The following is a 12345-nucleotide window of genomic DNA, read 5'->3' as shown; positions in this document are numbered from 1 at the left end:
TTCATTCACAACAAGCCACTCATCTTGCTGAAAGTCGGCAAAATGTCGCCAACTGTATCGAGCATTTATCGCGCACCAATCGTAGGCCCTAGCTCCAAGCTATCGAGCAGTAGTTGTCCAACAACAAGCTTGATCAGCTATCCAAGATCAATCTCGCATTTTCCCTGATTAGGCTGGACGTACTACGCAGCCTATGCTCTAGATACCTACGTGGTGACCTAAATCATCTCTAGAGATGGCTGGAGGAGCGTGGTGAAGAAGTGCAGTGCAAGTAGTATGAGAGCTGGCGAGCCCGGGAAAGACTGGTCGAGGTCGGCGGTCTTGATCGATCCAAACGAGGACCTGATATGGGCTGGATAGGACGTGGTGTTGACGAGGAATCTGGTATAATAGGTTCCAGTGGCTGGCGATCGCTTATTAAGACAGCTCCTGTCTCGTGCGATCCCAGCTTATGAAGCAGATCTTCTTGCAAGGCATGTACCGAAGAGATTGTAAGGGCTAGTTTGGGATGGAGATCTACTAATCGCAAGCAAAGACAGTATGAGTACTGAGGGGCCAGAATGTACCTGAATATGCTGCTCGTGGAGGGAACACACCAAGCGGAGTCTGGATCGCCATAGATGTTGCGGGCATTTCATGAAGCCTTCATATACCTCGTACTGGGATGGAAGTCAAGGAAGTTAGCGACATGTGGCCCCGTAATTTCCAGCACAAGGTAGTTGTGGGTTCCATTTGGACCGGTGGTCGACAGGTTATCTCGCATCATCAACAGATATTGGACGTGCCGCCGCTATAGCACGTCCGATATATCACGACGACGGACATCTCTTAGCTCTGATAGCTTGGCTCGGATACTGAAATTTTAATAGTAACATACCTTCCCTTTCCGAGAAAATGTCAGCTTGCATGGAATCAACGTGCTCAGAAAGCAGCACCAAACATCACGCGCAGCCCCAACAGTCGAGCGTCCAACTCAGCTCGGCTTGTGCAGAATCTTGTACCTGTCACTATTTACGCAGTGTCCCAGATGCATAGGATGATAGCCACCCCGGTAATGGCGATGCAACGGCTCGTCGTCAATGTCATGAATCTGTGCAGGCCAGTTAATCGACAAATCAGGCTGGGAGGGCTGGAATGACGCTGAAGAGAACGAGCACAAAAACGCGGTCACGTAAAAGCAGCCTCGATGCCAGCGCCTTCTGGACACAGCTGCCGCAGGGCGAGCGCGCATTCTGGTCAGCCCCATACTTGTGCTCACGGGACGAGTCGCAGGGACATAAGATTCACAGAACGAGATGAATGTGAAAGCGTGGCAGTTACGTGTATCTCTTGTTGTTCCTTCTACAGACCGCCTGCCTTGCCCTTTGTTCTCCTTCGCTCCTGCCGCTTCCCTACCTTCTAGCTCTCGTATTGTCCTCCTTCGCTCCTGCCGCTTCTCTGTCTTCTCGCCCGCGCAGTATTCTCCACACCGCTACTAGAGCTCCTCGTCTCGAGCTTGCTCGGTCCGTTGTGGCGGCGGCTTTGTTTGCGACGGCGTCGGGTGCGCGCGGGCGGCAGGGCTCGGCCGGGGAAGTCACGACGACTACGAGTAGTGGAAGCAGGCGCGTTGAGGTGGCGTGCCTGCTTCCACTACCAGCTGCGCGACTGTAACCTCAGCATACAAGCGCCTCCAGTGCGACGAGTCGCGACGAAGTTGGTGGGGTTGCTTGGCAAGAGGCAAGGCTTCGGAACGGCCCGAGCCCGCAGCACGCGTTGACCCGATGCCAATTGTCACGCTTTGCGCCGCTCTCACGTTACGTGTCTTGGACCAACTACAACTCTTGGTTGGTGTGAGACATGTCCTTTCCGCCTGCGTTACGCCTTTCCATGCACCTTACGTGCAGTTGGTAGTGGACCAAACAAGAATTGTAGTCGGTATGAGACACCTAACGACCCAGAGCGATTTTGCACATGCATGTCTCAGGCCAGCTACAACTCTTGGTTCGTGGAACAAATGTTCACTTTGCCTATGTTGTGCCTTCCCGTGCTGTTCACGTGTAGTGAGTATAGGTGTGTGCCCCAGGCCGAGCAAGAATTGTAGCTGATCCAAGACACCCACTGGCCGCAGCCCAGGGCGTTTCTGCAAATCTATGCATGGCCGCAGTTCGTGTCTCACACCAGCTACAACCCTTGGCCGGTGCAAACCTTCCATCTCACAACCCACGCCGTTCTCGCAGGGTCCATGTTCAGGTACAAATCATTATTGTGTCTCAGACCAGCTACAACTCTTGTTGGTAAGAGCATGGCCCCGCACTAAGCTATTTCCGTGCGCTCCTTCTCCCCGCCGCCCTGTGTCGCCATTTCAGGTCTGCCTCCGTCCTTGCCTGCTCCGCCCCGCCGTGTCGCAAAATCGACATATCAGCGACATGGCATGTCAGTAAGATCGCAATCAAGGTGAAAAGCTGAAGAGCCACTTCAAGCACAGGGACACGCGGAGCCAACCCACAAGAATGTCTAAGCCTGCAATCTACTTCCGGCCGATGACAATCTTAAGCGCTCCTCAGGAGTATCCAAGTGTTGTGCACACCGGCATGCGCAGGGATACGCGATGCGCTGAACCAAGACGTCCTGTTCTTCGTCATGCTATTGAACATAGACGATACAGCCTCTACCCGAACCATCCGAACTTCCTTGTCAGGGTTCTCAAGTCACAAAATTTGTTACTCATACCACGGCATTGTCCAGTTCTGGAATACTTGCGTGACATGTGTTGGGTTCCTGGCAATTGAGACTGTTGACGGCTGTGTGAAAGGGCTGATCGTCCTTTGTTGTCCCCTGTCCTTGCTCTATAACAGTGCCAATCTTGTCCTAGATCATCTCGGCGTGGGATACAGAATCTCCCGTTTCCATACCCACTCTCACTCTCACTCCCGCCCCCACCCCCGCCCCCGTCTCTGCTCCCACTGCGTCTGCTAGCTGCTCGCTTAGAGGTTACCACCGGCTCTCTTGGTCAGCATCAAGTAGCTATCGGAGTTGTCGATTGGTAACCTTGAGAGGTCTGCCAGAGTTTGTAGAATCACGTAGCAGCTCTTTTTCAACCCTAGCATTGTGTCGGTGAGCCACAATATTACCGAACTCTGGCTTCTCATGATTCCAATCGTGCTCGCTTGCGCGTGGAATGTCTGGTCTCTGAAGACCTGTAGAGCCGAGGCGCGTGTGGTGTTCCGGTAGTCATACGCGTGATGGCATCGCACTCGTGCAAGACTATTACATAGTGAATGAACGAGACTGAACCGTGGAGCCTCACGATTACGAAGCATAGATTGACCCTTGGATTGGAATTGCTCTGAAGTAGCTACAGTGTATCAGAGTGGCGTTGAATCGGATAGTGGAGACGCTGTGGTCTCTATATCGAGTTGCGGATCGAAAACGCTGTTCCGAAACCTCGTTGTCCGGGTACCAAATGCTGGCTTTGAACTCTGAACCTGAGAAATGAATTCCAAATCAGGGGAACTCGCTACCGACTGCGCCACCGCCATTTCGGCGATCACATCATGTCATAGAGCGCTTTTCAAGGATCGTGTGTGTCGTGTGCAATGTGTCGCCGACGCTTAGCGTGCCTGAGATCTGGCGACTGGGAAGAGACCACTGAGTGACATTGCCTACTCCCAAATTAAATGTCCTGTTCCCGCATTCAGAAGGAAGTTGGAGGCTACTGGCACCGTGATGTTGTATTGGTACCCATCGGTTGACCCTTGGAGGCCAGGCTTGCGAGACCGTCATCGGAACTACTGGATAGCTCAAATCCAGGTGCTTGAATACTAATCCTTGGATGACCTGAAGCTGCGTCTCCACAATGCAAGAGTTGGGTGTGCTGAGAATAACAATCCGGATTACCCGTGACGAACGTGTTGTCTGAAAACACCATGGCGTGTGACACGAATAGGAATTCGATATCGTCAACCGCGGTTGAATAGTGGGTGAACCAGCAGATTACAGAAATGAAGTGCCAGGTTGAGTCTCCAACAAAGAGTATTGTATTCAGAGCGATGAGATGACACTGTGGTGACACTTTTTCTAATACCATAAGCAGGCAATCAATTAGCCACGAATGCATGATTATGGTAAAGCTTAAGAAAGAGACGATTAGAGCATACAATAGCCTGTAGAAGTATCTCCTCTCTTTTGTATACCGAAGAATCAAGCCTGGTCCGCGTATCTCACTACCCCACAAGTTCATAAGTATGCAGCTTATCTATCTTCATCAAGCCATGTCCTTTGCACAGGAAATACTGTCTTTAAGACTCTCAGCAATAGATAGGGACCCAAATATCTAGTGGTCGATTTATGTAAGTTATGTCTGCAGTCGATTATACTCTCCTCAGCGATTGTACCGAAAGCGGCGCCATTAGCTTTTGCTCTCTGGGATTTGATAGGAAGCCTGGGAGCGCTTTCCGAGGCCTACGCGTTACTTGCTAGGTCTGTCGAAGGTTACCGAAGTAGCGTAGATCCTTGTGGTGAGAAAGACTCGTAATGTGAGGATCGAGGACCGCATTTGACTGGCCTGCCGTCCACAAGTATATGCTAAGAAGATGGTCAGCAACACCAATCCTCTTGGTTACCTTACCTGGTCTGAACATGCCCGAACAATATCATATCGAGACACGAATGTTAGTATGGAACCTCTGCGCAGTATGGTCACTGTTTAGGTTCGCAAGGCAGGCACAAAAGCTTGAGGGTCTCCTGCACAAAGACGAGAAACGGGAGGATGTAGTGCCAACCTGTTTCCTTCATCGGCTCTATGACGACCCGAGTAGCAGTTGAAAGCGTTGGGACTTTTTGGAAGATCCACGCGATACCGGTCAGCTAAAAGAACGCAGATAAAGATGACTTCTGGATTTAGCTCAATTTACGCTATGTTACTAACTCTAATATGGGCGAACAGATCCATTGTAGATCTCCTGCCCATCAATCTTCTTGCCAGGGAGATCAACGACAAAGAATTTGCCGCTATCTGCTACAGTGCGGGTAAGGAGAACATTGAGGCCACCAGTTGCACTCTCTTCAGCAGTCAAATGGCCTGCATCTGTGCCCATGTCTGTCTTCGCCCACTATTCAATCAGTGTAAGTGAGGATGTCGGGTATGAGAGACGAATCAGGGCACTTACGCCGGGGCATATAGCAAGCACCACAAAGCTATTGCTCTCAAGCGACTCCGCCCATTGTACGGTGAGCATATTTACTGCAGCTTTAGACACCTTGTACGCAGGAGTTGGCTGAAACTTGCCCATAGCAGACAAGGCCATGGAGCCGAGGCTCGAAGAACTGATGATGTTAGCGCAATTTTATAGTGTCGTATGCGGGGGAAAACACATGTTTGCAATCTTCTTGAGCTGACCCTTCTTGAGCAGCGGTAAGAAGGCTCTGGTGACGTTGTGAACTCCAAACACGTTGACATTCAACACTTGTGTGAGATCCGTCCTAGTAAGTTGTCAGTACATACGACGTTGGCAATCTGTCCTCAATGACGCACATGTTTTGAATGCCACCGTCGGTGTGGCTTGGAATACCAGCGTTGTTGATAAGAACATCCAGGCCTTTACCACCCAGAGAACGCTCAACTTGCTTGGCTGCATCCTTAGCACTTTCCTCTGATGTCACCTCAAGCGGGACAAATTCGACGCGTCCAGCAGATTCAGCGATCAATTCCTTCAGTGCGGCGCTCTCTGAGCGAGCAGCAGCAAATATTTTGCTGACTTCTGACACGTCTTTGCGGGCCAAGACTGTAACATAACCAAGACCAATTCCCCTAGACGAGCCAGTGATGAGGTAAGAAGCCATTTCGAGTAGAATCGTTGTTGGATGTACAAAGAACTGTATGCTGAATGCTTTTTCTTTTCGGTTTGCTCAGACGATCTTCTTATAGTGCGTTTTCATGGTTTCGGTGGTGTTCGGCGCCTCTTTGGAGTTGGCAAGATGGCCAGCTTAACAATGCGACGCGGACTTTAGCTGTCGATCGACAATGCAACGGTCCACGAAATTCGGCTGAGTCTTTGATTCGTTGTGACCAGTCAAAGCTCCTCATTTCACAACCTGGTCAGGGTGTGTTGCTGGAATGATGGGTCTATTATCTACTAGTATTGGTCATCAATCCAAACCGGAACGTGTGACTTCCGTCTTGGCACGAGCGCTTCCCGCCTTGCTACAATCTGTACGTGACGCCCTGATCAGCGACGGATGCTTGCTGCTCTTTGTGCTGAGAAAGGTGCTCAAAAAGCCATCTGATCGGAGCGATAACAACAATTTAGCAGCACGACTTTTAGTCAGCACATCCTATCTCCGCAGGGTTCAGCAAGAGTGGTCTGCAGGAAAGCATGTGCAGCGATCCTTGATGGATGTACTTCCCGCTTTGATCAGAACCTTGCGCTCATAGATCGCTATCTTTTGCTCCGGCTTGATGAGACTTTCACTGAAGACCGCTAATGTCCCAATATCGCGATTACACTACCTGTCACCTACGAACGGCATCTCTTGAGTAGCCAAATACTAGCGGATTAACCTCGAGTGTTAGACACTACTGCATCAGGTTTACCGCTCACGCAGGGAAAAGGAGAAATGCCACCCAGGCAGCCATTTCTGTCTTTCGAAATCTTGTGGAATCTACACCTATGCTTTCATACACACGTTTCACTCAAAACACTGTTACTTGATTTCGTTATTGACTTAATTGTTACGTATCAATCGCGCTAGGCTGTTGATGCATCATTCTTCAAAGCGTCCTGCTTCTATCTTCGTTACTTCTCTCAATCTTCTCAATCAGCTTGTGTAGTACAACGGCCTCATCAAAACCAACAACATCTTTTCCTACAGCAAACGACTCATACAATGCACCAATGTTTTTTGCTGTGGGTGCCAAAGAGGCCAGGTTGCTCGGATGCTGCAGAACGATAGCCTCCACCGTATCCCTCTGATAATTATAGAGCTCAAGCTTGTTACCAAATTCAAGGGAAACGAGAGTTGGAGATGTGAGGTGGATCTCGCCTTTCGTACCGAAGATGCGCCACATCAAGGCAGGAGCATTCTTGAAAGGTTTTCCGCCGCGAACCGCTATCGAGACTGGAACATTCGAGGCCTTTAGAGTAGCTTGAAGCAGAACGTGGTCCGGAGTTTCGCGTTCGATCATACGATTGAATGAGCCATCCGCATTCAGATATCTCACCTCAGGCCATTGGGTGGACAGTATTGCAGAAAGCTCTTCTGGACCTCCTAGTGCAGAGAACATGGCGTCAGCGCAGTGGGCGAACATGATGGTAAACATGTTTCCTCCAGCGGCCTTCTTGCTCATATAGTCTACCCCTGGCAAATCAGTGTCCCCAATGGCTTCGACGTCGTAGGAAAGGCTAGAGCTGAGCAGCTTTCCGATGGCGTTCTCCGCGATAAGTTGTTTAATCTTTTGCGTTGCAGGACTGTATCGGCTTTGAAGGCCAACAATTGTCCTGCTACCACTCTTCTTAGCAGTCGCTAGCATTTCTTCGGCTTGTTGTAGATTCGAACCAAGGGGCCATTCGATGTATGCATCTTTGCCGGCCCTGAGCACTGGCATCATGAGCTCATAATGCTTATCAACTCGAACGCAGCATACTACAAGCTGAACACTTGGATCGTCTGCGAGATCTTGAGGGTTTCCATAGGTCTTGGTATCAGGAGGAAGCCTGTATCGTTCAACGGCCTTTGCAGCTGATGCGATGCTTGAGTTGCAGAGTGCCACAATTTCGTAGAGGGGTGACGCTAGCAGGTACGGCAGATGAGCACTTTCGTCTTCGTTAGTATGATAATCCACCCAAGGGAAGGTGCAATACAAACCTTGCTGCCCATCCATCGCCTGCAGTGGCTGGAATGCTCGTGGTGAGGGAGCTGAGCCCGATAACGCCCACGCCGATTGGAACCATGATTTGATACGAGAGTACTGTAGTATCATTCAATGATTGTGAGCAGGTCCTTTGCAAGTTGTCTATTGCATCCACGTGCTTGGAGCTGATACAGATGAAGCCTTGGGAGACGTTACTGTTCGACAAGATTGGTAATATTACCGAAGAAAGCCCGGACTCACGGCGGCTTGCAAAGCAGATTGACCATAGTGTGGTAAGGTGCTTATAAAGCTTTACTTTCAGTGCTAGTTGAGCGGATGTTCCAGCTTCCGTGTTCTGCTTACGAAGTCGCATGTCTACAAGTGCTTTGTAAGTAAAAGTAGAATCACTGCACTGTTATATCCTTGGCGCTACCATACTTGCAGCAAGCGTGTTGATGATGTCCGCAATCGTTGAAGCATTACCATGCGTTTGATTTACTAAGATTTACATGGCTAAGATGTGCCCGACAAGAACTGGGTCCAGAAGATGTAGCAGTTCCAATCTACGGTTAACAAATTGGGCGCATTCCTAGTTGTACAGGAAGGCTCTACACACGTCACGCTTACTGCATGAACGCAGTGTTAGCAAGGCTACGTGAATAGATGTGACAGTTACGGGTTTCTCTGATTCCACTTTGTTCATGCAAAAATGTAGAGAATACCTTGCTATTACCTATCTTAAGCATCATCTGCATAGTACACGTTCGAGACGGAGCCACAGCTGTGAACCATATACATTACTCACGTCAGGTGCTATCATGTTGGGACTAGCCTGTCTCGTGTTTGCAGGGCAACACTGCTTGCCTTGGCGTTACCATCCGCAACTGTACCCTAGCAGCGTTCGGCCATACTGTTGAATCCCTACGGAAATGAGTATAGTGTTGCGTGATGGATGGGATAAAATCACTTGAGCGCTTACAAATCGATCCCTTCTTGGCGGCCTGAGTAGCTGCTGATGCTGTCTAGTCAATGCGCAGTGAAGGATTTGTAACACTCCTCGATTGAATGTATATAAACGTGACTGGAGCAGACACATTTTCTACTCCAACGCTCTCGTCTCTATATACAAACAACAAAAATGTCTAACCAAAGGGCCCTTGTTTTCATTTTAAGCTTGTTGGCAGCTGACACTCTAGCTGCGGAATACGTTGTCCGGCCTCTCAAGATTGATCTTTCGAGTGACGTCCCACGAATGCTCTCATTGGTCAACAATACCCAGCTTCCCGATGAGCCTCAGTACCCGGGTCTAGGCTCCACGTTTGGAACGGACTTGGATTTCCTGAAGGGCTTGCAAGAACAATGGCTGAACGAATTTGACTGGAATAAGGAGCAGACGACCATGAATGAGTCAGTAACCATTCTTGTCCAATCTCATTCTATTAGCTAGCAAGATCCTCCTCTTACAAAGCAATAGCCTGAAGCACTTCACCGTTATTATCGAAGGTCTTACCATCCATTACGTCCACGAGAAATCAACTGAACCGAACGCAACTCCCCTGGTTTTGCACCACGGCTGGCCAAGCTCATTCCTAGAGTTCGAGCCGGTCATCAAAGAACTAACCAAGCCAGCCAAAACTTCCAATGGATCCGACGTTGCTTTCGACATCGTCGTTCCGCATCTGCCTGGCTTTGGCTTCTCTAGTCGCCCTCCGGCGAATTGGACCAGTGATGATACAGCTCGCGTCTTTCACACGTTGATGACTGAAGTCCTTGGCTACGAAAAGTTTGCCGTCCACGGAACTGATCTCGCTTCCCCTGTTGCCTACGCTTTGTACGACCAGTATAACAAGACCACGCGAGCTGCGCATTTCTCCTTCCTGCCTTTTATTCCACCTCTGCCTGCTGATATTGCGGCGGCGAACATTACGCTGTCGCCGTTGGAAGAGTTTGAAGCGCAGAGAAGCCTCCAATACTTCGCTTCGCAGGACGCGTATTCACGACAGCAACAGACAGAGGTATGGCGGATCAGAGCTTACGTCAGAAGCGCGTTTGTTCCATGACTGATATTTCTGTAGCCTAATGCTATTGGTCTGGCACTCTACGACAATCCAGTCGGCATTCTATCGTGGATCGCAGGGAAGATCGACACTCAATGTTAGTTACAAACCTAAAGAAGCCTCTCGTCAGACAATAATCCTTCCTTCTAGGGGCTGATCCGCGAAGGGGCACTCCTCCTTCGTTGCTTGACGATAACGATATTCTGAAGACCGTGTCGTTCCTACATCTCACCAAAACCTTTGTGTCCACTGTGTTTGCATACACACAGAATTTTGGCGGTTTTTCTGTCGATTACACCAAAGCTAGGACCGATGCCCCTATGCTTGTTAGTATTTTCAAGTACAACACTATCTTCTGGCCACGCCAGTATGCTGAAAGGGTCGGAAATCTTGTACTTTACCGGAGTAAGTTATTGGACATCTGTGTAAGATCACTCTAATAATGTCTTTAGACCACGAGTTTGGAGGCCATTTCCCTGCCACCGACAACCCCCCACAATTTATTGACGATGTTAGAGAGATCGGAGCCTACTGGCAATAACTCTACCAGATGTAAAATGAAGGCACCTGCAGGGACATAAGGATCACTGCATACTAGTATAATACTGCTCAGCTTTACTACCAGTGTGTTCGCATAGGATATCGGTATAAAAGGGGTGATACAATTGCTACGGACATGCTAGTACACCTGAGAAATCAATGGGGAACGTAGAAATGATAGTTTCTACCTATAGAGAGGTAGTCAATGTACCATCTTCTCCAGTTGTACTTCTTTTGATCCAGGTCTTCGTTACATTCTATGTGAACTTCCTTCAAAACGTTCAAGGACGTGGGTCTCTGTACTGACTGTATGGCAAAGCATAGACTGACAAACGAATGCCCAAATGTCGTGAGATAACCGTAAGATCGGGCAGCATTTTGGTTAAGGTGTGCAATCATGAGCTTGAGCTGAGGTTGCCGGCGCCAGGCTTGTACAGTCCAATATCACGTCACAGCGAAGGGTTCACGAAGCGGATCCACACTGAGTCGAGTCTATTGAGCAGGGTCTCAACACAAGCGAGGCCTCCCACAAAGCGATGACGTATGAAGAGGCAGATTTCGTGGCCTTCGCGACCGATCAGGTAACACCTCGTCTTGTGTCTATTGGATCAACAACGAAAACCAATTAAACGAACAAAGGGCTGAATACGCTCATGCCAACTGCCTCTATCGTTGACATTATTCATAGTAGCATCAAAAAATTGCTTGTCGCATCAATGACATCACACTCAGCGTATCCAGTGCAAGTTGGCCATCACTGTTGCCACCAACATGTTTATCGGAATCACTACCGTCACGGACAGAGCAAAATGCATGCAGCTTATAGAGAGTACATTGCTGCTAGTTGTGCTGTAGTCTAGTACCCAGTACGGCGTTAAAAAGATCCTACTAGCAAACATCTTAGTGCGGTAGATAATACGGAGTACAAAAACGCGAGCACCGGGCGCGCATACCAATCGAGCAGCAGAATCATAGCGTAATGCCTGCTAGAGCGATCAGGGAGATAGCACATATTGAACAAGAGGCGGAAACATCTGTGAGCAAATCGAAAAGCCGAGAATAAATTTATACAATCTGATGTATGGGAGCATCAGTAAATAATGCCTCCAGATCATGGCAGCGTCTTGAGTATAAGTCAATTGTTCTCATTTCAGAGTGAGACGCTCCTACCGGGCTTTCCACGACTGTATGAGAAGCTCCAAGTGCTCCACGTACCCCACGTGTCTGCGTCGACAAGATCAGGTACGGACTTCACGACGCGCGTTGTCACCCGATAGAATCAATGTTATCGTCCCGGAGGCGTCCTCTGCAGTAACTTGGGAGGAGAAATGGGTGTATGCCAGTAGCGTCCCCAGTATTCCTCAAACTCAAGACGGTCAAAGCGTCTTCATGCTCCTCGTATCTCTCACTCCTTGATCAATTTGCGGAATCACCCTTGAACCTGTAATCAGGAGGCCTCTCGCCTGTATTGTCTCGAGAGCAATGGAGCTAGGTTCCGCCAGAATCGCGAAACCGAGACCGCGAAGAAGCGAAAGAGGATGAGTGCCTGTGTTTGCAGGTAGGAAGTCGGCACATTGCTGCCTTAGGATGTAGACTGACTTGTAAGCGTGTAGCAAGGCTGATGGCATGGGTTCTACATATGTAGCAGCAACGCAATTCGAGTGGTAGAGCTGAGGACGCAGTCTTCCGTCAAACCAGAAGGCGACGCCTTCTCGAACTCGGCCAGGAGGTGACAACAACATCAGCGGTCTCCTTGCGGTAGTTTTAGATGCGAAAGAGAAAACCTGTCAAGTTTTACTTTCCTGTGAGACTCTAGTTCTGAGATGGAAAGATGGTTAATTTTTTGTTCGAGCAAAGCTGTTTGCAAGTATAGATCCCATTATATGCTGGAAGTAATCATGCAATCAGGAAAACGAAAAA

The 12345-nt window shown here is 49.2% G+C and overlaps 3 protein-coding genes across 3 annotated transcripts; 1 reads left to right on the top strand and 2 right to left on the bottom strand.

The window, feature by feature from the left end:
• Positions 1–4860: 4860 nt before the first annotated feature.
• On the bottom strand, positions 4861–6076 carry C7974DRAFT_405244 (short-chain dehydrogenase/reductase SDR). The gene is made up of 4 exons (XM_046143026.1): positions 5513–6076; positions 5353–5460; positions 5148–5304; positions 4861–5090 (listed from the first exon to the last, which is right to left on the bottom strand). Exons 1-4 carry the CDS (start codon positions 5818–5820, stop codon positions 4908–4910), a joined length of 756 nt encoding a protein of 251 aa, XP_045991828.1. The 5' UTR covers positions 5821–6076; the 3' UTR covers positions 4861–4907.
• Positions 6077–6715: 639 nt separating this feature from the next.
• C7974DRAFT_345762 (NAD-binding Rossmann fold oxidoreductase family protein) lies at positions 6716–8085 on the bottom strand. The gene is made up of 2 exons (XM_046139360.1): positions 7843–8085; positions 6716–7790 (listed from the first exon to the last, which is right to left on the bottom strand). The coding sequence occupies exons 1-2, from the start codon at positions 7926–7928 to the stop codon at positions 6749–6751; spliced, it is 1128 nt and encodes a 375-aa protein (XP_045991827.1). The 5' UTR covers positions 7929–8085; the 3' UTR covers positions 6716–6748.
• Positions 8086–8951: 866 nt separating this feature from the next.
• On the top strand, positions 8952–10571 carry C7974DRAFT_428833 (Alpha/Beta hydrolase protein). Its single transcript, XM_046144613.1, has 5 exons — positions 8952–9235; positions 9303–9843; positions 9904–9982; positions 10036–10290; positions 10338–10571. The coding sequence occupies exons 1-5, from the start codon at positions 8967–8969 to the stop codon at positions 10424–10426; spliced, it is 1233 nt and encodes a 410-aa protein (XP_045991826.1). The 5' UTR covers positions 8952–8966; the 3' UTR covers positions 10427–10571.
• The last annotated feature ends 1774 nt before the right edge of the window (positions 10572–12345 follow it).

The sequence above is a fragment of the Boeremia exigua genome (genome assembly GCF_020726555.1).
Source record: "Boeremia exigua strain MPI-SDFR-AT-0100 chromosome Unknown C7974scaffold_14, whole genome shotgun sequence".
NCBI lineage: Eukaryota > Fungi > Ascomycota > Dothideomycetes > Pleosporales > Didymellaceae > Boeremia > Boeremia exigua.
The sequence above is the reverse complement of the archived record's forward strand: the minus strand, read 5'-3'. Positions and strand labels throughout refer to the sequence as shown.

Coding starts and splice junctions, on each gene's coding strand:
- C7974DRAFT_405244 (XM_046143026.1), bottom strand. CDS start 5,820: ATGGCTTCTTACCTCATCACTGGCTCGTCTAGGGGAATTGGTCTTGGT. Junction 5,461..5,512: donor GACGGTGGCATTCAAAACAT/GTGCGTCATTGA, acceptor ACAACTTACTAG/GACGGATCTCACACAAGTGT. Junction 5,305..5,352: donor CTCAAGAAGATTGCAAACAT/GTGTTTTCCCCC, acceptor TAACATCATCAG/TTCTTCGAGCCTCGGCTCCA.
- C7974DRAFT_345762 (XM_046139360.1), bottom strand. CDS start 7,928: ATGGTTCCAATCGGCGTGGGCGTTATCGGGCTCAGCTCCCTCACCACG. Junction 7,791..7,842: donor GGCGATGGATGGGCAGCAAG/GTTTGTATTGCA, acceptor CGAAGACGAAAG/TGCTCATCTGCCGTACCTGC.
- C7974DRAFT_428833 (XM_046144613.1), top strand. CDS start 8,967: ATGTCTAACCAAAGGGCCCTTGTTTTCATTTTAAGCTTGTTGGCAGCT. Junction 9,983..10,035: donor AGGGAAGATCGACACTCAAT/GTTAGTTACAAA, acceptor CCTTCCTTCTAG/GGGCTGATCCGCGAAGGGGC. Junction 10,291..10,337: donor AAATCTTGTACTTTACCGGA/GTAAGTTATTGG, acceptor TAATGTCTTTAG/ACCACGAGTTTGGAGGCCAT.